We start from the raw sequence: 24,040 nt of genomic DNA on the forward strand, positions 1-24,040 counted from the left end.
GCCCCCATTGTTTGGGGCTGGTGTCGCTCTTCTTTGGGATCCTGCTTCGTTCCCACAGTCTACGAGTCTCTCGGCACAGGCCATTGCGGCAGCTAGGGTTTGGACCCTGTTCTCATGTATCTTTGTTTTGGCCCACGGCTGTAGACCATTTATAAAGAAGAACACCTTGTCCTTCTCTGCTGTGCCCCTAATATCCAGCATCAGGGTTGAGAACTGTCTGACGTAGTCCCGTATGTTTCCAGTGTGTTTCAGGGCTACTATTTTCTCCATTGCTATATGTCCTGCATTTTCGGGGAGAAATTGTTCCCTCAACTCTCTCTTGAGGTCCTCCCATGAGTCGATGGTGCACAATCCATCCTCGATGTCTTGCACCTTCGTACGCCACCACAGTTTGGCGTCGTCTATGAGATACATCGCGGCTACAGTCACCTTCTTGTCGTCGGTACAAGCCGTTGTGGCTTTGAAGTACTGTTCGACGTCAAAGATGAAGTTCTCCAACTCTTTGGCGTCCCGATTCCCTTTGAAGGCTCTAGGGTCTGGGAACCTTAGTTTGTTGGATCCTGTATTAGTTTGTCCAGCCGCGACACCTTCCACGGCTTTCATGGTAATTTCAATTCGAGTGCTCATGGCGGCCATCCTTTCTTGGAGGTCGTCGACTGTTGATCTGAATTCATCAGCCAATCCATTGAACAAACTCATCATTGTGTTTTGTAGTACGTCGAACTCTTCGCCACGTCCCTCTTTGTGTGCAACAGAGCTATCCGGACTATCAGACGGTTTTGGGCTGCTCGTAGGAGCAACTCTTTCTTCGAGCGAGGTCACTCGAAACAATAGTTCTGCGATTGGCAACCCATCCAGGCGGTTGCCCATTGCGTCGACTTGGACGACTTTCTCACTCAGTTCGGTCACCCGTGTTTCCAGGAAACGGAGGGTGTCAGGGACTTCTTTGAGGAACAGCATTTCCTCCTCTATTAGCGTAAGCCGGTCGGCTTGTGCTTTGGGTGTCGACTTTGTCGTCGACATGATCTCGGTCTATATGACGTTACGGAGCTAACAGAGCTCTGATACCACTTGACACAATCGCGCTTTCGAAGGCAGCGGACTAGCGATTGTGCGGCACTCACTTTCCAGCGACAAGTGAGTTAAGCCTATTTGTTCTTGCGTCGCCTACGGCCAAGCGACGTACGGTCAAGCCTCTAGCCTCGGTTTTAAAAGAAGGTTTTAGAAAACGAGGAGAGAGAGATTTGAGAAAGAGAGATTTTAGAAAGAGACGTTATATAAGCAAGCAAGAGAAAGATAACAACGGCTTAGCATATATAACCTTGGGTAGGGAGAAGTTGACGACTAGTCATATCCCCCTATAGTACATTCTGGGCCATTTTAGTTCTGGCAGGCGTAGACATGATATTTTTGAGGTGTCATACGCTTTAGAATTACAAAAGGAAAAACACTAGAATGAAAAGACATGACAAGGGTTTGGCTTGTCATGGGCATGCGGCCATGGGCAACATGCCCTGGACAAGCATGACCGTGACACTCGGCTCCTCTCACAACCTCTAGTTGCACGTCGCCTGACTGAATTAAGCTCTAATTTCATCATCGATGTCCACAAAAGCATCAACAGCTCGTCTTGCTGTTCACAATTGTGTCCAGCTCATGGTTGAGACTCCAGCTTCATGTCCGACTCCACGAAAAGGATTACATTATGCTAACCATTCATGTCTCGGCTCATCTTCCTCGACAATTCAGTTTTGTCCATGAGCATTTGATTTTCCATTATTCATTGTATACCATTATATAGTCGACTAATTTTTTTCAGAATCATAATTCAACTAGTTAAAATATATCCCTCGAGCCTAGCAATATGTTTGGTTTTTGTTTTTTTTTTTTTAATTAATATTATATATAATGTTTAAGCCGAATGGTAGAAAATACCACAAAGGCAGTTGTTAATTAACTTATAGTCACTAACCAAACTCCCAAGGAGGATTGCTTCTTCTGGAGAAGAGATGTTATGGAGACTTGAAAGTCTCAACATACTCTAGAACAATCTTAGTTACAAGAAAGCCTCCTCCATGAAAACCTACACAGTCATAAAACAAAGGCACACACTATCGCATCGGGCACGAGCCTGCCACAAAGCGAGGTGCAGTATCGTTATAACTTAGAAACTACCAAACCACAAAGGAACAGATGTTTAAGAAGTTAACCGGTTAATCTTGTATATCACATCTTCAGTTATGAGCCATCTAATTTTATCATGGATCACAAATATTATGATATGAAATAGACAACATACGAACTCCCAATAGGCTTGAAATTTTCAGTATGCCAAGTAAAGTAGCGTACTTGCTCATGGGAAACATGGATCAAAATTATTCAGAAACTGAATTTCCACCCTCCAGTGCAGAAGAATATCAATTACATAACTAAAATAAGAAAAACTACAAAATCATTACGAGAAACACTCAAATTGAGCATTATGTTTCTGTGATAAACTTGGAACAATTCCATGTCTAATCTAGAACAACCACATAATGGAAGTACCTTATAACGAATGGAGTAGCTGAAAACATCTAATTGCCTATTCGTGCGGCAGTGGACAGAATTAGGCGACAAGTGTGCTAGCAGTAGTTGACTCGCTGAAACAAGGAGAAAAAAACCAGTTAATCAATCAACGGGGAGGAAGGATGATAGTAATTAATATATAAGAACTAAGTTTCAAATAGCAAAGCTAGAGAAAGGTTTCATTATCCTTCAACATCCAACCATAACTGGGAGTTGAATATAATGTGTTATTATCCCAGAATCCCTTTTAGGGGAAGAGAAGTGCGACCCACAAAGCAAAACGAAATGATACTTTGCATAAGGAGGGGAAATTTAACTCCATTCTAACGATTAGTAATTAGAGTGCTTAATATTGAGGATGATTGGGAGAGGAGTCCCCCATCGACTAATTAAGGGGTTGATCATGAGTTTATAAGTAAGGAGTATATCTCCATTGGTACGGGGCCTTTTGGAGAAACCAAAAGCAAAACCATGAGAGCTTATTCCCAAAGTGGACAATATTATACCATTGTGGAGGTCCGTGATTCCTAACATGATATCAAAGCTAGGCGAGATTCACCATCATCGGTGAAGATGGAAAGTTTAGCTCTCATGGTTTTGCTTGTTGGTTTTCCCAAGAGGCCAACCAAAAGGTTTCATATCAATGGAATGTATTCCTTACTTATAAACTCATGATCAACCCCTTAATTAGTTGATGTAGGACTCCTCCCCCAACAATCCTCAACAATACTCCCCTCGAATAAAGTACATCATAGAGAAACCTATGGAGCCCTCAAACGGCTATGTGCGACTCCTCTCCCAACAATTCTCAACACTTACAACAACAATCCATATTTAAGTTCTAATACAGATTAAAAAAAACAAAATAAACTACAGAGATTCAGATCAGTGAGCACTTACTATTTCCATACAGGTGGGAGCTTCTTGGTCTTCTTGTAGTAGCGGGCTAGCCGATGAATCCTGCTCTCGACAAGAATCAACCTAAACTTCGAGTCCTTGTCCTTCCTGTTCCTTTCCAAATGCTTTCTGATCGAGACGGCCTTCTTAATCAAATGGTAAAGATCCTCAGGAATCTCCGGAGCAAGCCCTTTTTGATAACAATGCAAATCACATCCATCAAAATACACGCTAAATTACCACTACACCAACAGCTTAAACCAATAGACTAAGATACATTTAATCTTCTAATCTATCAAACATCAGTAGGGGGATTCAATGCCACCAAACACAAATTGGCGAATGAGCATCAGATATACTTTTAACTGTTAAGGTTCAAAAAAGCATAAGATTTTCAAATACCATGAGCTTTAAGAATGCGCAAGATCTTGCTGCCAGTAACGCTCCTGACCTGAGCAATACCATGCGAATCACGAAGAATTACACCGATTTGAGACGGAGTCAAACCCTTCTTCGCAAACTTGCAGATGTTTTCCTCAACCTAATCACCAAACACACAACATGGATTCAATAACTGCTCGTTTCAATCAAAGTATGCTGCAACTCAAACATTGTAGATAATGGTACTTACATCTTGAGAAGAAATCTTGAGCCAACTCGGTGGAGTCCTCTTGTACGGCAATGCTGACGCCGAAATACCTTTTCTGCAACCACAAATGAGAGGAAGAATTGAGCCATTGAATCGGAGGGATTGGAAGATGAGAAATAGAATGAGAATGAAAAGAGAGAAGAAGAGGAACTGACCCTCTGCTGTGCATACGACCCATTGTTGACGACTTTGGTGAGCACGCAAAAGCTCTCTATCGCTGCCACTCGACCAGACACGAAACCCTAGCTCTTCTCATATGGGCCTTCGTTTTATAGTTTTATGGTTCTCCTAAATTATATAATTATCTCTAAATTACGTAAAAAGAAATTCTGTTATCTAAATTTTTTTAATGAAAAATGGGAAAAATTAGTTTCAATAATAATACCTCTCCGGAGTGAGGACGAGGAATATAGTCTGATATTGGTGGGAGAGGAGAACGAAACATTCTTTATAGGTGTGTGGAAACCAATTGATGCGTTTTAGAAATCTTGAGAGGAAGCTCGAAAGAAAAAATTCAAAGAGAATAATATTGAGCTGTAACAAATGGTAACAAAACCAGACACCAGGTGCTGTGCTAACAACGACGCTGAGGCGGTGCGTTAGTGAGGACACTGGACCGTGAAGGGGCGTGGACACGAGGTAGTGTGCCAGTGATGACGATGGGGTCGAAAATGGGTGGATTATGAGATCCCACACTAGTGGGAGAGAATAACAAAACATCTTTTTAAGGGTGGACAAAGCATCCTAAACCTATTTGCTAAGTTTTCAAAATTTAAAACTTACGTTACACGAATCACTCTCACCCATGCAAATCAAAGAACAACCACATACAGCGAGTCCATAACTCACTAAAATCATTAAATATTTTGTGGTTAATCTTACAAACTCGATATGGTACTTTATTTACATATTTACACGTGAGCGATTTAAATCAAATTATTTGTAATAATTATAAAATTAATCGTATCAATTTTCTTATTTCAATCTTATCCATAGTATATCAATTATAAAATAATAAAAATAATAATTAATTACGAGGCTTACATTTTTTTTCACAAGCAAGTTTAATTCACTAATTTTCTTTTTTCGGTTATATTTCCATTTTCCCGTTCCATAAAACAAGAACAAAAATACGTCACCTCCCACTCTCTGGCGAGCGTCAAAGGGAAAGGAAAACAGAGAGAAAAAAAAGAAAAATCAGAGCTCTGTGAAGATTCAAACCTAAATCGAAACCAGAGATGGGCAAAGATCTGAGCAATGATCAGAAATCCTCCATGAGAGAGGCCTTCACCCTCTTCGACACCGACGGCGATGGCCGGATCGCCCCATCGGAGCTCGGGATCCTAATGCGTTCTCTCGGCGGCAACCCCACTCAAGCCCAACTCAAAGCCATTATCGCCGAGGAGAATCTTACTGCTCCCTTTGATTTCACTCGCTTCCTCGAGATCATGTCCAAACACATGAAGCCCGAGTCCTTCGATCGCCAGCTTCGCGACGCCTTCAAGGTTCTCGACAAGGACAACACCGGCTACGTCCTGGTGTCCGAGCTCCGACACATTTTGACTAGTATAGGTGAGAAGCTGGAGCCGTCGGAGTTCGATGAGTGGATTCGAGAAGTGGAGGTTGGACCGGATGGTAAAATTCGGTATGAGGATTTCATTGCTCGAATGGTGGCCAAATGAGGAGGGAAGTTATGGAAAATTGGTTTTGTGTGCTTTACTCGACTGCTTTCTGAAGTAATTTGTGGCGATCTTTGTTGTTTCTCTTTTTTCCCTTTTCTTTCCAATTTCTGTTGATTGGTTTCAGATTACAAAACTTGCTTGGATTTTGGTGGGATGGATGCGGGTGATGTTCGCATACTTCCCCAAGTAATGCTAATATTATTTGGAAAGATTTAGGATTATAATGGGATGAATATGTGTGGATGGATTCGAGGTGTATTGAAAACTGTGGTTTTCTGGGTATCTTAGGATCTGTTGATTTGTATGTGTTTCATAGCTTAAATTGCTAAAAATGGTTAGCTTCTTCCGCAATTTACTGTTCCGATGGTTGATTTTTCTGCCGGCCCTTTAAGTTAGTGAGACTGAGTTAGTGCCTTCATGTTCACCATGCCATGTTTTAGTTTGTAAGATCTGAAAGATTAATTAATCTTCTATTCCTTTTCATTTGGCATAGCCTTTTCTTTCTACATTGCCTCCTGAGATATGCATATGTTTTATCTTCAAATCCTCCTGATATATTTTTGGTGTTCTAGGTTTAATTATAGTTTATGTTTGAAATGTGTGAAGGATCTGTTGCTCAACGTAAGAGTTTCTAATGCGGTGAATTGAGTCAAAAAAAGCGGCCGAGGTTGGTTCTAGCCTCCATTTTTATTCTATGTACTTTTTTTCAACTAGATTCCTCTCAATTTCAACAAGAGATCATTGATGCATGAGTGGGATGAACAGATTCTTTCAAAACTTGCATCTTTCTGTGTATTTGAGAGTCTATACCTTCTGTCGGGTTCTGAGACGATAGAGTAAAGTCTTTAGTCGTTCGGCTGTGGAGGTACAGGAGATCAGTTCCGGACCTATAGTGTTCTTTTTTACCATATAGCTTTTTAACATTCTTTTTGCTAAGAGTTATGAGGAAACATTGTAGTTTATACCTCAGGATCATAGTTTTGCTCTCTGTTGAAATTCTGTGCATTCATTGGATTTAGAATTAATAAGATTTTGAAGGTTCTAAGTTATCTTCGTTGGATACTGGGTTGAGGTTTGTGGTGCAGTTTAACATGGATCTGTTTGGAATGTTACATTCCGAGTATGATTACTTCATATCCCAACTAGTGAGAGTCTGCCTTTTGCCCTTGAAAAAAACATGTACTTTGGAAGTTCATAGCCGAGTTTTATGAGAAAATTCATGGATCTTGTAAGCTGATCGGAGGAATAGAAAATTAAATGGAGTCTTTGCTTTAAACAATTTTGTAGGTCTTGTACTTAAGGAATTAGGAACTTATGACTAGTAGGGTTAAGACCTCTCCATAAAATGGAGGCTTTTTTATTTATTATGTAAAGCTTTACGAAGATCTTGTAAAACGTTAACTGCATTTTATGGATACCAAGAAACAGAGCTGGTCTGTGGATCATGTCAATGACTCTGGTTGATGAATATACTCCAGTCAGGTTTAAAGCTTCAGTTTGTGTTGAGACCAACTGGAGACCTTTAGTTCTTATTTAGTGATCACTTTTTTACCTGGATCAAAGTTGGATATAGAGGGTGGATTCTTGATTATTCAAGGACTTCCTTGTCCGAGTTGGGGACTTGCATCTTCTTAGCAGCAATCCCATACTTCATAACAATCTTGTAATGGCCAAAGCCCACCGCTAGCAAATATTGTCTTCTTTGGGCTTTTCTTTTCGAACCTTCTCTCAAGGTTTTTAAAACGTGTCTGCTAGGAAGAGGTTTCCACACCCTTATAAAGAATGTTTTGTTCTCCTCCCCAACCGACGTGGGATCTCACAAATCTGATCAGGGATATTTGGACGGGAAACCACCCCCCACCACACGCATGCGCACACACACCGATTTAAATGACTTTTTGGTGGTTTCCTGACCTTGAAGATATTAATGTTGAATTCAAAGTATGAATCCACTCATTTTTCTCTCTTCTCATCATTGTGTTCATAAGTTTTACAGTGTAATATTAGCAAAGCTCTACCCTCCACATGGCTTTTGTTCATCTTCTCTTATCAAACTCAATTAGAAAGGTGCTTTTGTAACCTTCCTTTGGGTCTGTGAAGTTTCTTTCCTCAGTTGTTTAACATGCATATATTGTGATCATGGAAGAAGATGAAGAAGTGGCCTGTGATTGTGTTATTTTCATTTTATGTGAAATTTTTCCTCAATATTTGCTAGTAGCTGTCTTCAACCCTACTCATATCTGCTGCATATTGCTTTGACCAGTTTAGCTGGTTACCTTATGTGTAGCCCTTTATATTCTTTTATATGCATCTTCTAGATAAACCATAGGCCAAAACATTTCCTTCATCCTTAGTGTTCGGTACTCCGACTTGCTCATTATGCGTCTCTTTCTCTTGCAATATTGCATTCGTCGCAATAAATAAGAGAGGAAATTCGAACCTATGCTTATAAAGTGAGACATTAGATGTCTAACAAATTGAACCATATGTTTAGGTTGGTAGCTCTTATGTTAGTTAAGATAGGTAGAAGGTGCTGCTGTTTTGAACTTTGTATGTTGTTTCTCGTTACTCATCTTCTAATCTATCAATTCTTGTGAGATCTCACATCGGTTGGAGAGGAGAAAGAAACATTCTTTATAAAGGTGTGGAAACCTCTCCACAGTAGACGTGTTTTTAAAACCTTGAGAAAAACCCGGAAGAAAAAGTTTAAAGAGGACAATATCTGTTAGCATTTGGCTTGGGCGGGTACAATTTTGATCACCAAGGTATATAGATTTTCCATTGCACCATTATTTTGAATTGACTATGTTTGATTGTACTGTCATTAAAGCATGCATCTGACCAAAGCTGCTGTTTGTTTTAGGGAAAAGGCATATGAAATATGTATATCTTTCTTGAAAATAAAGGCCCTTTAGCTCTCTTAAAGAGATTTTTCTCTTTATTTTCTTTCCATATGGCTGATCATGTGCCTTCACTATAAGCAGGTTTGTTCGAATCCAGACCGGTATTGGTTAAATTACGACTTATGTCCTTGAAGTTTTAAGTTTGTGTTTAAAGGCATTTTGAACTTTTATTTTTATGTCTAATAGTTTTTTAACTTTTGAAATGTTGAATGAAACGTAAATTCCAGCTTTATAAATCTTGGTCTCGAGAAAAAAAAATTGAACCTCAAATGGGTCAAAAGACTGTTGGGTGATGTTTTTGTTTCTTGGGGTTTATAAAAATGTTGTATTGTTTTATTATTATTTATTTAAGAAAGACATTTTTTTATAAAGAAAAATAATTTAAATTTAATATAATAACTTTAAATGTTTCATTTTAAAAAAATTATTTTTTCATGTAATTTTTTTATTTTTTTAATTTGAAATTTGAGAGAAATAAATTAGAAATGGTTACCATATGCATTATTATTTCTTTCTCAAATAAAAATTAGAAATAAATTAATAAAAAATGATTTCAATTAGTTTTTTATTAGAAAAAAAAATTGTGTGTATGTTACTTTATATTTCTGAAAAACACTTTTGAATTCAAGCTTTAAAAAATTGACATTAAGTTTGATTTTTTTTTCTTTTGCAAAAAACGATAAATAAACAAAAAGGGAAAAGTAATATTTATAAGATAATTTTTTAAAGGAACATAAAATAAAGATGAAAAACCCTTCATGCCCTTGAATGTTGTGTAATTAAATGTATTTATAAATCCATTTAAACCCTAAAGTATATTAATTAAAACTCTTAAGTGAATTGACTGAGAACGAAATAATTAAGTGATTATAAATGAAACTATGTGAAATTAATTCACCTATAAAAAAAATCATTATTTAAATAAAAAAAAAAAAAAAAAAAAAAAAGCTTAGAACATAATAGTCAATTTTCTCAAATGCATGAACAAGAACATTAATTGTTTCTCTAATTTATTTTCTTTTTTCATTCACAAAAATAAATAAATAAATAAATAATTGGGTAAGTCAAGCTTGAAAATTTAGGAAATTAATTATAAATTGTAGACCTTTATTTTCCACTCTCAATCAATGTCGCAAATGGTGGTAATGTAACCTTTGAAATTTCAACCACAAAATATCACCTTTTCCACGTCACTAATTCCCCATTTTCTCCTTCTTTAACCCATCATTATCCCTAATCCTAACTATATTTCATAACCCTACCATTAGGGTTTAGGGTATCCTACGTCAACACGAGTTCTTTCTTTATACGTTGTCCGTACGTACTCATATGCTTATTGGAAAAAATTTATAGATAGTAACTATCAATTCTTTTAAACATTTTTTAGCTATCATATCTTCTGCATCACTATAATTTCAATATAATATTAGTTCATTTATCCATCATCTTTAACTCGAGAGTCACATTGTTATTGTCTCTTGATCTCGTGACAATGATCAATCTAGTAATCTTATAATTACGTTCTCTCAATCAATCAAACTTAAAAGCATATTAGTGTTCATCCTATTATAGTAAGAAGGACATGGTGCAATATTAATTAATTAATAGTACACCATCAAACTAAAGAAAAGTCAATGTCATAAATGATCTCAACATTGAACATTCCATCCAAATTCAAATTTTAAAATTTAAAATTATATATATATTTTTTACTCATTTCTCTCTCAAATAATTTTGAAATCTCTCTCAAAAGTTGTTCAAAAATGGAAATAAAACAAAATAAAAAATAAAAAGGCAAATGTTAATAAAAGTGAGAGAATACTTGTTAAATTTTTACACAGTTCAAATATAAAAAAATTTACGGGTCACAACACATCACTAAAATCATGTTGATATATTTTAAAATATAGATTGTGGTCAGACTGATTGGATCAAGAAAATGTCAACCGGCAAATGGAACGAAATTTTTTTAGATTTTTTTTTTAAAAAACAACTAAACCCAAACCGAAAAAAATCTTATCGGATAGTTTACGTTAGTCGAATCGTATGAATATCGTTAATTTAGGATTTTATTAGACATAAAAAAATTATTTTTATATTTAAGTAAGAAACATATTAAAGACAATTTAAAAAAAAAAAGAGTTTGGCGGTAGAGTTAGTTGAAAAGTAACCTTTTTTCCTTAGCTTTGTGCTTTCTACTTTATTTTCTCCTTTTAATTGATTTTTAATCATTTCATTTATTCAAATTCAAATTTTTTTCTTTTTAATATTTTAATAAAAAGGAATATCTCTTTTTGGTATTTATTTAATATTTTCAGTTTTTAAATTTGGCATTATCCTTATAATATTAAAATATAAAGATTTTGAACTATATTATTAAATTAGTAATTTTAATACGTCAATTTTCTACAATAACGGGCAGATTTGGACCATTGATTACTCAATCGTTCCTTGACTATCTTACTTGGAGTTCAATTAAGTCTTTTCAATGTTAAGGAAACATGCACGAGTATATCTTGCTTGTAGGAACATAAATCAGAACCTCGAGTACGATCATTGTTGTTTTTCTCATTTTATCATTTAAATTTAAGATTAAATACGACGCTTGAGTAAATGAGAAATACATGAATGAACCGAGACTACATTCAAATAAGATAGATCTTGAGGATAGGATTAAAAGAAAAAAAAACTACCAAAACTAAAAGAAGTGAAAGTTACTACACCTTTTTTTAACTGCTCAATCATATAAACTCTAAAATTAAGTATGTTTTGATTGAAGCAATTAGAATCATAAATGAAACGACTATACATGAAAAGGGGAACGAATGGCAACATTGATCAAAGATGGGAACGAATGACAGCGAGGATGACCTTGAGATCTCACATCAGTTGGAGAAGGGAACAAAATATTCTTTATAAGAGAGTGAAAACGTGTCTCTAGTAGACGCGTTTTAAAAACATTAAGAGAAAGCTCGAAAGGAAAAGTCCAAAGAGAACAGACAATACAGTAGAGAAAACCCAAAAAAGACAATATCTACCGGTAGTGGGCTTGGGCTCTTACCACGCAGATGTATTTAACATAATTTTTTTTGAATTTCTTACTCAAATTTAAAATAATAAAAATTTGAAAAATGGGAGTAAGTAAGAAAGCTGGAATCCAAAAGAAGGGTCCTTGGTTTAATAAATGGGACATAGAAATGTCAACACCATGTGGAAGCCCATACTATATACTAAAAATTAAATGTTAGGTCATTTTCCAATATATTTATTTATATATATTTTTTAAAAATTAAATTAAATTAAATTAAATGTTAGGTTCCCCAACTTGTTGACCTAAGGACTACCCCAAGAATGTCAGCAGCCCTAGAAGACTCTACGCTGTCGTTTTGTAATATTTTATTAGGATTTATTTTATTACCTTTCTAACCTTTCTATTTTTTTTTTTTTTTAAAGATGATTTAATTTTGGTTTCATAAATTATTAAAATTTAAAGTAGATTTAAAAAAAAAAAAAAAGCAGAAAAAGAAATAGGTAATTAAAGTCAATATTATTTATTACATCATAAATGACTAGCCTTGAAGTCACGACATCAAATAGTTCCAAACGGGCAGTTACCCAATCAACACGAAGACAACATCTTCGACTGTTGCCACGTCACAATGTAAATGCTAAATCAACGACTAGAAATTCACTAAAAAATCACAGCCCGTAATTTTAGCATTTCCCTTCCCTTTCAAATCTAAAACCCGAATCCTTATGTGAATGTGTCAGCAACTCCCACGACTAAAAAACCCCAATACCAATTTACCAAATTACCCCTCTTTTTGAATTCCCTCTCTACATACTCTGTTTCTCTCTCACTCCCCCTCCTCTTCTTCTTCTTCCTCCAATTCGTTCTGAAAGTTCAGAAGATGAAACCCATTGAAAAATAAGAAGAAATTCGAAGTGAAAACTCAGGAAATTCGAGGGAGTTTGAGAGATAGGTAGAAAAGCGAAATGGGTTCTTCATAAACGACGAAACGGAGGAGTTTGAATTTCATATAAGGAATCCAAGAACAATCATGGGGTTTCTTAATTCCGCCATTTTTATGTTCTTCGTAGCTTCCTTTTCATGTTCTCAACTTGTTTATGGAAATTCCGAAGTGAAAGCGCTGATGCAGTTGAAGGCATCTCTAGACCCAGAAAACAGAGTATTGAAGTCATGGACGATCGACGGCGACCATTGTAGCGGTGCGTTCGACGGCGTGGCTTGCAACGAGGATCGGAAAGTTGCCAACATATCATTACAAGGACGAGGACTCTCCGGTACAGTGTCGCCGGCGGTAGCGGAGCTGAAATGTCTTTCTGGACTGTTCTTGCATTACAACAATTTGTCTGGAGAGATTCCCAGAGAGATTTCAAGCTTAACTGAACTTGCTGATCTTTATCTCGATGTTAACAGCTTCACCGGAAACATCCCTGAAGAGATCGGAAACATGTCTAATCTGCAAGGTTTGTTTTGTTCTCTGTTCATTTGAAACCAGCTTCACCGCCGACATCCCTGAAAAGATTCGATCTTTGTTTGTTTGTTTGTTTTGTGCAGTGTTACAGATTTGTTGCAACAAATTGAGTGGAAAAATCCCACCACAGATTGGATCATTGAAGAAGCTAACAGTTCTTGCTTTACAACACAACAGATTAAGCGGCGAAATCCCTAAATCCATTGGAAGCTTAGAAATGCTTAAAAGACTTTATTTAAGCTTCAATAACTTCACCGGCACAATTCCGTTCAACATATCAACAATTCCCCAGCTGGAAGTTCTTGATGTCATGAACAACTCCCTCTCCGGCCACGTCCCTGGCGGTAATATCCCTTTCTCTTCCTCTGTTTCCTCCTCTGTTTCTTCTTTTTTTATGTGTTTTTTGATTCAATTCCTTGAATGAAAATGAAGGTTTGAGAAGATTAAATGAAGGGTTTCAAGGAGAAAACAATCCTGGTTTATGTGGAAATGGGTTTATTACCGTGAGAAATTGTACAGTTTTTGACAATGAAAACATCAAAGGAGAAGGGTTTTCGCCGTTTTTATCAGAACCAAACGCTACTGCTCAAAGGGACATCCCTGAATCTGCTGACTTCTCCAATGCCAAATGCAATCAATTTCATTGCTCAAAAAATCCCAGAAGAGTTCCAAAAATTGTTGTTGTTTCTGCTGTTCTTATCATCTCTGTGATCTTCTTAGTGTCTGTGATCCTCTCTCTGTTTTGGTACCGTCGTCGTAAACAGAAGATCGGTAACTCATCGATTTCGTACGACGATCGGCTCAGCACGGATCAAGCTCGAGAGCTCTACTCGAAGAGTGCTTCGCCATTGGTGTGTCTTGAGTATTCTCATGGATGGGATTCACTCGCTGATGGGATCAAAGGATTGGGATTGTCTCAGTATCTTAGCAAGTTTATTTTCAATATTGAAGAGGTTGAATCTGCAACTCAGTACTTCTCTGAGGCTAATTTGGTTGGTAGATCCAGTTTTTCAATGGTTTATAAAGGAGTTTTGAAGGATGGTTCATCCGTAGCCATTACGAGTATTAGTATGACTAGTTGCAAGTCCGATGAAGCCGAGTTTCTTCGCGGATTGAACTTGTTGAGCTCTCTACGACACGAAAATCTCGTTAGTTTGCGAGGCTTCTGTTGTTCGAGGGGTCGAGGTGAGTTCTTCCTCGTATACGATTTTGCCTCGAGAGGGAGCTTGTCTCGGTATTTGGACGTCGAAGATGGTAGCAGCCATGTTCTTGATTGGTCTAAGAGAGTTTCTATCATCAATGGCATTGCAAAAGGTTTGATACTCTACTTTCATCCCCCAGACAATAACCGATACTCAAATGATTCGTTCTAAGGTCGTTTTTTGTTTTCGTGTCAGGCATTGCATATTTACATCGCCAAGAAGTAGACAAACCGGCCATGGTACACAAAAACATATCCGTTGAGAAGATTCTCATCGATCATCAGTTCAATGCGTTGATCTCGAACACGGGCATCTCTGGACTCCTGGCTGATGACATTATCTTTTCGTCACTCAAAACGAGTGCAGCCATGGGATATCTCGCACCTGAATACATTACGATCGGTCGTTTTACAGAGAAGAGTGATATATACGCATTTGGGGTTGTCATATTTCAAATTCTTTCCGGGACACGAAAACTTTCAACGTCTCTTCTATTGGAAACAGAAGTTTGCAAATTCGAGGATTTTATCGATAAGAAGATGAAGGGAAATTTCTGTGTAGCTCAAGCTACCAAGCTTGCCAATCTTGCACTGTCATGCACCAATGAGCTGCCGCTCAACAGGCCAACCATTGAAGATTTGATAAAGGAGCTAACCAAAGCTTAGTTACCTTTATTCTGGCTCTCTCTCTCGAGCTGACAATGATCGAACCGAGCCTCCATTGTTGGAAGCTTTAATCGGTTCTCCATTGTTGGAAGCTTTAATCTTCTTCTGCAAATTGAGATGCATATTGATAATGAAGAAGAACATGTAAATGTGGAAAATCATATGTATAATAACACCAGTTGGCTACACCTTCCATCCCGGTCAATACACTATCTGATGTTTATCTGTGATACTATTTGTAACGGCCCAAATTCACTGCTAACAGACATTATCCTCATTAGGCTCTATTTCGAAGATGAGTTGTCGGAGCAAAATGCATGACGAATTCTGTATCCATGAACGAGGGATTAGGCAAAATGAAAAGCGAGTCTTTTATCAAATCATCATATCATCTTTTACTTATTAGCATACTGACTCGCCTTCTTCCTTCCCTTTTTTAGTCCAATCTCGAATGGAACTTTTTTTTTTAGGATTGTTACAACATATTTTTTATTCTATTTCGAAACGAAATAGGAAATTAATAAAAAAAAAAATCGAAAGAAATAGATAATTAGTTTTATCTATAAAAAAAAGGTGGCAAATAGGAGGTTTCCAAGTACATGCCCAAGTACTTATTACTTCTTGGGTTGTAATTGCTATCTTATTAGGTTCAGCCGGTCTCCGCAAAGTCGTAAGACCATGTATGGGGGCTGACGCCTGCCCTGACCCGTTTTTTTGTTTCGTTTAATATATTGTTTTCAAATAAAATAAATAATTTTATCTTACTGTCTATAATATGTATAATTAATTATTGGATGAATGTACTAATTATTTACCATTAATTAATTAATTTAAGCAATTACAACAATTTTCATGTATGAAAATAAATAATAATTGTCTTACGTTTTAATATAATTCTCGTACACATAAATATAAATTTGCTTCGATTCTCATCTACACCCGTAGATATTTACTTCAATTTTCATGCACACATATAGATTTTTTTTTTCATAGTTTTCATGCAAATAAAATATTTGATCATGTTTAAAATATTACAAATTAAATGGTAAAACCCTAAATCGATTTAACATTTTTTTTCTTTATAATTGTAAGCAACATGGAAGACTTTTTAATATGAGATCCCATGTCCACTGCCCAACAGATTTCACATCCGTTGAAAAGAAGAACCAAATATTTTTTTTACAAGAATATAGAAATCTCGATAAATAGTTAGTTGAAGAGGGGAAATAATTTTTATTTTTTTTATTTTTTATAAGAATATAAAAACCTGTATAGACTATCGAAAATGACATCCTCTTACTAAATTTCGATTATAATTTGATAGAAGTGTGTGGTAAAAGAACGATAAAAAAAATTGAATTTTTACCCAAAAAAAATTACATTACCCTATTAAAAAAAAAAAAAAAAAAAACTTTGAATCTCTTAAGCTTCTAGTTTGTTTCTGCACAGGGGACATGAGTTGTTCCTTTGAAGCCAGGTGAGAACACAGGATTTATGATACACGTGTCCGCAGGGGATTCTGCTCACTTCTTCTCCGCCGTAGTTCATCTCATCGTAACACACACTGCAATTCCCCAAATCTTCTCCCCCAAACCCATCGAATTTCTCCTTCTTCACCCTCTCTATCGCCGTCTCCGGCGCCCCTCTCCTCCCCGAAAAGATTTCACAACGGATCTTTGAGCTCTCGAAGAGGAAGGGGGAACTGAGCATCTGCCATTGTAGTAGGGAGAGTTTCATGGACGATATTGAAAGGATATCCGGAGAACGGCGATCCGGTGAGAATACGTGTTGAATGACCTATTCGGATTCGGAGGAGCTGATCGGGACCGTCGTAGCAGTGGAGATTGCAGCTGAATGTGGCCAAATCTGCTAAAGACATTGTTGATTATTGAGAGGAAGAAACTTAGGATTGTGATTATTGGGGAAGATTATCGGAGAAAATTATTGAGAGGAAGAAACTTGTGATTATTTATACTGATGAATGAAGATTCAAAATTCAATTTTGTTAAAGTAAATCTCAAATTTTAAATCGAATTCAAATAAATAAAAATTTTATAGATTAAATATATTATATACATAATTTTTATTTAATTTTTCTTAAGATTAAATTTTAACTGAGTTACCAGATTTAATTAAAGATTTGAAGATAAATAAATATTTGTATTTGATAATACTTGTTTAGTGTGTTATTTTTATGATGTAGGTATATTACATTGTAGAACTTGATATATTATGTAGGGTTGTAATTATGAGATATACTAAGTTATGGAATATTTTGTTGATACGTTGTGTTATATGAAATTATGCTATATTATAGAGAGTGTTATACTATATTATGCACTCCATTACGGTAGGAAGTAAATGATTAAGTTAGGTATGAAATGAACAATGGTATAACTTGCATCATAAATACATGTTATGATTTTAGACTATGGGCATCTTATGTATATTGTCTACCTCCTTCGTAGCTCAATGTCCTCACTGGCACACTGTTGGGAAAATGGATTCTGAAAGAGATAAGAATGGATAAAATAGATCAAAGCTTTAGTGTTTTATTATTATTTTCTGACGACTAGAAATAGTAAATTATGGAAATCTAGATAAATTCAAATCTACTAACAATCTCCTAAAATCTTGTTACTTTGAATAGTTTGAATCATATCTCAACACTCCTTGATTCAAAAAATCTACTAACAATCCCCTAAAATCTTGTTAGTTTGAATACTTTGAATTATATCTTAACACTCTCCCTTGAATCAAAGTTGCAGATGCCAAGTACAGAGCTTTTCTTTTGACAAAGCCTTCGTAAGTATGTCTGCTTTAACCCGTACAATGTCCATCTCAGCTTGTATACCTTTGTTTCTTTGTCTTCCTTTACGAATCCCCCTGACGATGTTACATAAACCTCTTCTTGTAAATCTCCATCAAACTGATAAACAGGCCATCGCAATGGGCTGCATGTCCCATGTAAATCTCCATAGAACTTTTCATTTGGCAATCAACCAAATCTCATGTTCCATTTTTCTCAATGGACTGCATCTCTACTGCCATGACTTTCTTCCTGTCTTTTTTTTTTTTTTTTCAGTTGCTCCTTCATAATTCATAGGATCTAAAATAGTAGGAGCAAATTCACATGATACATATATGTCAGCCAAAGATTTATACTTCCTTGGAGGTGTCTCATCCGAAAGTTATTCAAGAGAAGAATTGCTGTTTACTGATGTTGAAGATGATGAATTTGACACATTTTGTGTTGCAGTAGATGCACTGGGAGGTGTACTGGAGTTGACCCTTGTCTCTTCATTTGGGGAAACTTCAACGGTAATCTTTTGCTGCTCCTGTTCTTTACTCCAATCCCAACTCACGTTTTCATTAAATATTACATCCCTTCTAACTAAAATCTTTTCACTAATGGGTTGTATAATTTATATGCCTTTGATTAAGTACAATAGCCAATGAATGCATTTTTCAGATTTTTCATCAAGCTTCTAACGAATTTGAGGATGTTTCAAAGCATAAGCAACACAACTAAAGATTCATAAATGACTTACAGATGGTTTCCTTCCATGCCATGTGTTAAGGATATTTAGTAATAAATTATACTTTCTCGTATATATTATATTTGATATTTTATTATAAGTCAAATATCTAATATTTGACTTATTACCATAAGTATTTTTCCGTTTATTGTTATTTCTATTTATTACTATTTCCATATCCTTGTAATTTATTTGATTATAAATAAGATAACTTTCACACCATTTAGGTGTGGTGGATTCAGCAAACATTCACACCATGCTTTATAAGGAGTTCGATTCATAACCGTCTTTGTTGGTGAGAGGTTTAATAGATAAACAGATGTTACTACAGCTTCTGCCCAAAATTGGTTTGGAAGTCTCCTTGCTTGTAACATACTTCTTGCCATCTCCACAATAGTTCGATTTTTTCGTTCAGCGATTCCATTTTGTTCTGGAGTGTAGGGAATTGTTAACTCCCTTTGGATGCCCTCTTCTTCACAAATAGATTGAAGTCTTTAGATATGAACTCGTCACCTCTGTCTGTGCGAAAAACTTTAATGTGATAGCCAATTTAGTTCTCCACCATAGCTTTAAAAATCTGGAACTTCTGAAAAGTTTCTAACTTATGTTGTGGGAAGTAAACCCAGCTCATGCAACTATAGTTATCAATGAATAGTAAAAAGTATATACTCCCACTCAAGGACTTCGTTTGCATCGGCCCACATAAATCAGCATGAATTAGTTCTAGACAATGTGAAGCTCTTTTAGCTTTTTCAACAGGAAAGGACTTCCTAGTATGCTTGCCATAAATGCATCCTTCACATAAATCTTAAACCATACCTTTATCACTAAATATTTTTAGGCCGTTCATATGAAGATGTCCATATTTGAGATGTCATAATGTTGAGTCATCTTTCGTGCTAGCGGTAAGAGCAAAATCCTCCATGTTAGAAACATCTAGTGAAAACATCTTATTTGAAGTCATGACAATTTGAACTTTATGACCTGATTTCTTATGTGTAATGACACATGTGTTATCATCGAATAGAACAGAATATCCTCTGGTCATCAATTGTTCGACACTCAGTAAATTGTACCCTAAATCAGGTACAAACTGAACATTATCTAATTGTTTGATCTTACCATGTCTGGTTTCGACTTTCATTGTACCTTTTCCTTCAACTTGCATCTCTTTTGTATTTCCAAGTTGCACCTTAATTTTTTGCGTCTCATCAAGCTCTTTGAATAAGGATTTTGTGCCTGTCATATGGTTTGAGCATCTGCTATCAACAAACCATAAGTCACCTTTTTTCGGATTAGTATCCATGCACGCCATAAACAGCTTTTCTTCTTCTTCTTCATTCTCTGCTGCAAAATTCATTCGTTGATTTTTGTACCAACAATCAAATTTTGTGTACCCATACCTTCTGCAATGGTAACATTGTATGACATTCCTTTATTCATTGGATTTGTCTCTGCCCATCACTTCTCCATCTATCCTTGTTATCATGACCACCATGCATGACTTCTGTAGAATTGACCATGCCTGCTTTGATGTGGTTGCTGCTGCAATTCGTGAAAATATAGTCTCATGAACTACTTGCTGAATAGTGAATAGAGCCTTGGCATCGTTTTTCTTGGTTTTTCTTAGTCTCTCCTTTTCTTCTATTGTGGGTTCTAATACATCAACAAACTCATGCTCCACCAAGTCCCATAGCTCCTGCGATCTAAGCAAGATCTTCATCTTAATGCTCCAACACTCATATTTCTCACCATTAAAGATTCGTAAAACCAGCTACTGCCATTTTTTATTTTGTGAAAAAATAATCATTCAACCTCGTGTTGAAGGAACATGGCTCTGATACCAAATTTGTTGGGGAAAGGGATAGTGAAAGAGATAGGAATAGATAAAATAGATCAAAGCTGCACCGCTCTATTATTATTTTCTAACTCAATGCATAAAGGGTTACACAATTCCAGTATCTATTTTCTGACTCAATGCATAAAGGGTTACACAATTCCAGTATTGATAAGCTTATACACTGGACTAGAAATAGTAAATTATGGAAATCTAGATAAATTCAAATCTCCTGACAATCTCCTAAAATCTTGTTAGTTTGAATACTTTGAATCATATCTCAACACACTGGCCCAATGTCTAGCTCTGATACCATTTGTGACCGTCTAAACTCACCGGTAGCAGATATTGTCCTCTTTAGGCTTTTTCTTTCGGACCTCCCCTAAAGGGTTTTAAAAACCCGTATGCTATGGAGATGTTTACACACCCTTAAAAATAATGTTTTGTTCCTATCTCCAATGAAATCGCACATAAATACTGTTGATCAAAGAAGTTTCCCAACTCTCTACAATAGCAGTGAGATCATTCATTCAACTTAACTCAACACGATTAAACCACCAACCTCGAAATGAATTTCTTCACAAACACCAAAATCAATCAAACAAACAAATAGTTTCAACCAAAACAAGAAAGAACAGTTTCAACCACAACAAAGAGCTCACTTCTTCGGCCGATCAAGCTTCTCCTCTGCCCTAGGCGGCCTATACAAAAACCTCCCCTGCGGCCGCAACATCGCGACACACATAGGAAGAATCGAGACCGGCGCCAAATTGGGGGTTCGCAATGACCACGTTCTATCACTCAGAGGTTCCCCAAACTGCCGCTCATCGTTGGCCAATAAGCCGTGGAGGAACTTGACGGTGTTGGGCCCTCGAAATCGAATGACAGAGCGAGACATCAAATGTCAGATTCAGATACCATTTATTCATATGAAATTTGGATATTATTTTCCCTGGAACAGTTATCTTATTTTCAGACCTTCATGCTTAGTTACAGGCATTTATCTTTTTCAAGATATACATCCAAAGTCTTTTCATAAATTTTAGAAACACATGTTGTATCCACCCGACTTTATTAAGCTTTAGATCGTCATGAATTTGTTACCAAATGCATATTGACATTATTTTAAAGTAAAAACAAAAAGATGTCAATCATAGACTAATTTCAAGGAAATAACCAAAGGTACCATTTAAAAGCAAATCATAAAATGCAAAAACTGTTAGGATTGATTTAGATTTGATTTAGTTGTTTAGATTAGATTTGATTTAGTTATTTGAATTAGATTTGATTTAGTCCAGATTTAGTGGATTTGATTTGTTTTCGATGTATTTTGTAATACTATATAATAACCAATTTCATATTTCGTTAACAGTGAGATTTCTTCCAATTTATCTAATCTTTCCAGTTTTCTCTCCCTGTTCCTAACTAGAAGCAGCAGTCTTCTACGAGTATCATAATAAAAGTATGTCGATGGAGAGTCCAGTTGTGCAGTCTGCTGGAGGAAGGAGTCAAGGTCGTGGAAGCTTTAGAGGTAGAGGAAGGGGACGAGGCAAACAAGCCTCCAACAAGGCCACAGTGGAGTGCTATAACTGTCACAAGCTAGGACATTTTTAATGGGAATGTCAAAGAAATACCAAACGAGGCAAACAAACCTTCAACAAGGCCACAGTGGAGTGCTATAACTGTCACAAGCTAGGACATTTTCAATGGGAATGTCAAAGCAATACCAGACGAGGCAGACAAACCTTCAACAAGGCCAATAGAGAAGAGATGTGGTTTCTTGACTCGGGATGTAGCAATCATATGTGTGGGAAGAAGAAATATTTTTCAGATTTTGATGGAAGTTTAAGAGATTCAGTGAAGCTGGGCAACAACTCAAGCATGGTTCTAATCGAAAAGGGTAATGTACGGCTGCAAGTGAATGGAATCATAATGATAATCACAGGAGTGTTCTATGTGACAGACCTGAGGAACAATTTGTTGAGTAATGGTACATTGCAAGCAAAGGGGGTTACCTTTTTGTTTCAAAACGGAACGTGCAAGGGGTTTCATCCTGAGAGAGGCTTGATCATGAAGACAAAGATGTCCTCGAATCGAATGTTCGCCCTGCATGCTATACCTCAACCTGTAGCATCCACTTGTTTCAATACAATCACAGAAGATATTGAGCAACTTTGGCATTAAAAATATGAACATTTGGGCTTTAAGGGATTAAAGACTCTTCAACGAAAGATGGTGGATGGTTTACCACAACTCAAGTCTCCATTGAAACTGTGTAAAAATTGTCTGGTGGGTAAGCAACAAAGGCACTCGTTTCCAAAAAGGAGCACATGGCAAGCTACAAAAATTCTCCAATTGGTCCATGCCTATATTTGTGGACCGATCAAACCCATCTCAAACAGCAAGAAAAGGTACTTGATTACTTTCACAGATGACTTCCGTAGAAAAACATGGGTCTATTTCTTAGTAGAAAAATCAGAAGCCTTTGTTGTATTTAAAAATTTTAAGATGCATGTTGAGAAGGAAACAAACTCATTTATTAAAGCCTTACGAATGGATCGAGGAGGAGAGTTTACATTACAAGAATTCGCCAATTTTTGTGATGTAAATGGTATACAAAGACAATTGACAGCTGCATACACGCCACAACAGAATGGAGTTGCGGAACGGAAAAATAGAACTATTATGAATATGGTTCGTAGTATGATTTCAGAAAAGAAAATTCCGAAAAGTTTTTGGCCTGAAGCAGTTAACTGGACTGTGCATGTACTGAATTGAAGTCCAACATTGGCTGTCAATAATAAAACTCCAGAAGAAGCTTGGAGTGGAGTCAAACCTTTAGGTAAGTATTTTAGAGTTTTTGGATGTATCTCTCATGTTCATGTGCCTGACCATAAAAGAACTAAGTTGGATGATAAGAGTTTGAGTTGTGTTTTGCTAAGAGTTAGTGAAGAGTCAAAGGCTTATAGACTCTATGATCCAACTTCACAAAGGATCATAATAAGTAGGGATGTTGTATTCGAGGAAGATAAGAGTTGGGACTGGGATAAGACCTATGAAGAATCCATTATGTGCGATCTGGAATGGGTTGATCAAGAGGAGGCAGCAAATGTGTTTGATGAAAATGAAAAAGGGAGCGAATATGATAGAGCTGCAGAGGAAAATATTTCCTCTGGCTCTTTGGCTGAAGCAAGCTCTCCTTCTCCGGCTGAAGAAAACCCTCGGAGGAATGGGAGACCACTAGTCTGGATGAGAGACTATGTAACAGGAGACGATCTTTCTGAAGAAGATAATGAAGCTCACTTGGCCATGTCTACCACTACTAACCCTGTAAACTTTGAAGACGCATTGAAGAGTGAGAAATGGAGGCAAACCATGGATTTGGAAATGGAAGCAATAAATAGAAATAACACATGGGAATTGATGGAGTTACCTGAGGGAGGAAAGAAGGTTGGAGTAAAATGGATTTATAAGACGAAATTCAATGAAAATGGGGAAGTCGACAAATACAAGGCTAGGCTTGTTGCAAAGGGGTATACTCAACGGCATGGGGTACACTATACTGAAGTATTTGCACCTGTTGCGTATATGGAGACAAT

General features: G+C 36.5%; 3 protein-coding genes across 3 annotated transcripts; 2 read left to right on the top strand and 1 right to left on the bottom strand.

Annotated features, from left to right (window-relative positions):
* Positions 1-2,356: 2,356 nt before the first annotated feature.
* On the bottom strand, positions 2,357-4,362 carry LOC111448238 (40S ribosomal protein S13). Its single transcript, XM_023087714.1, has 5 exons — positions 4,270-4,362; positions 4,097-4,169; positions 3,868-4,006; positions 3,469-3,655; positions 2,357-2,642 (listed from the first exon to the last, which is right to left on the bottom strand). The coding sequence occupies exons 1-5, from the start codon at positions 4,290-4,292 to the stop codon at positions 2,609-2,611; spliced, it is 456 nt and encodes a 151-aa protein (XP_022943482.1). The 5' UTR covers positions 4,293-4,362; the 3' UTR covers positions 2,357-2,608.
* Positions 4,363-5,223: 861 nt separating this feature from the next.
* On the top strand, positions 5,224-6,147 carry LOC111448243 (probable calcium-binding protein CML13). The gene has a single exon (XM_023087724.1). The coding sequence runs from the start codon at positions 5,353-5,355 to the stop codon at positions 5,794-5,796; it is 444 nt and encodes a 147-aa protein (XP_022943492.1). The 5' UTR covers positions 5,224-5,352; the 3' UTR covers positions 5,797-6,147.
* A 6,352-nt stretch (positions 6,148-12,499) lies between these two features.
* LOC111448155 (protein NSP-INTERACTING KINASE 2-like) lies at positions 12,500-15,261 on the top strand. The gene is made up of 4 exons (XM_023087609.1): positions 12,500-13,190; positions 13,282-13,542; positions 13,631-14,512; positions 14,596-15,261. The coding sequence occupies exons 1-4, from the start codon at positions 12,761-12,763 to the stop codon at positions 15,063-15,065; spliced, it is 2,043 nt and encodes a 680-aa protein (XP_022943377.1). The 5' UTR covers positions 12,500-12,760; the 3' UTR covers positions 15,066-15,261.
* The last annotated feature ends 8,779 nt before the right edge of the window (positions 15,262-24,040 follow it).

This window comes from Cucurbita moschata, unplaced genomic scaffold, assembly GCF_002738365.1.
Source record: "Cucurbita moschata cultivar Rifu unplaced genomic scaffold, Cmos_1.0 Cmo_Scf00001, whole genome shotgun sequence".
Classification (NCBI taxonomy): Eukaryota; Viridiplantae; Streptophyta; class Magnoliopsida; order Cucurbitales; family Cucurbitaceae; genus Cucurbita; species Cucurbita moschata.

What these genes read in the sequence shown, in the direction of transcription:
- LOC111448238 (XM_023087714.1), bottom strand. Translation starts at nt 4,292, where the DNA reads ATGGGTCGTATGCACAGCAGAGG. An exon ending in GCGCATTCTTAAAGCTCATG is followed by an intron (nt 3,656 to 3,867) that starts GTATTTGAAAAT and finishes GTTATCAAAAAG; the next exon opens with GGCTTGCTCCGGAGATTCCT. An exon ending in CTCCCACCTGTATGGAAATA is followed by an intron (nt 2,643 to 3,468) that starts GTAAGTGCTCAC and finishes TCCTTGTTTCAG; the next exon opens with CGAGTCAACTACTGCTAGCA.
- LOC111448243 (XM_023087724.1), top strand. Translation starts at nt 5,353, where the DNA reads ATGGGCAAAGATCTGAGCAATGATCAGAAATCCTCCATGAGAGAGGCC.
- LOC111448155 (XM_023087609.1), top strand. Translation starts at nt 12,761, where the DNA reads ATGGGGTTTCTTAATTCCGCCATTTTTATGTTCTTCGTAGCTTCCTTT. An exon ending in CTCCGGCCACGTCCCTGGCG is followed by an intron (nt 13,543 to 13,630) that starts GTAATATCCCTT and finishes ATGAAAATGAAG; the next exon opens with GTTTGAGAAGATTAAATGAA. An exon ending in CATCAATGGCATTGCAAAAG is followed by an intron (nt 14,513 to 14,595) that starts GTTTGATACTCT and finishes TTTTCGTGTCAG; the next exon opens with GCATTGCATATTTACATCGC.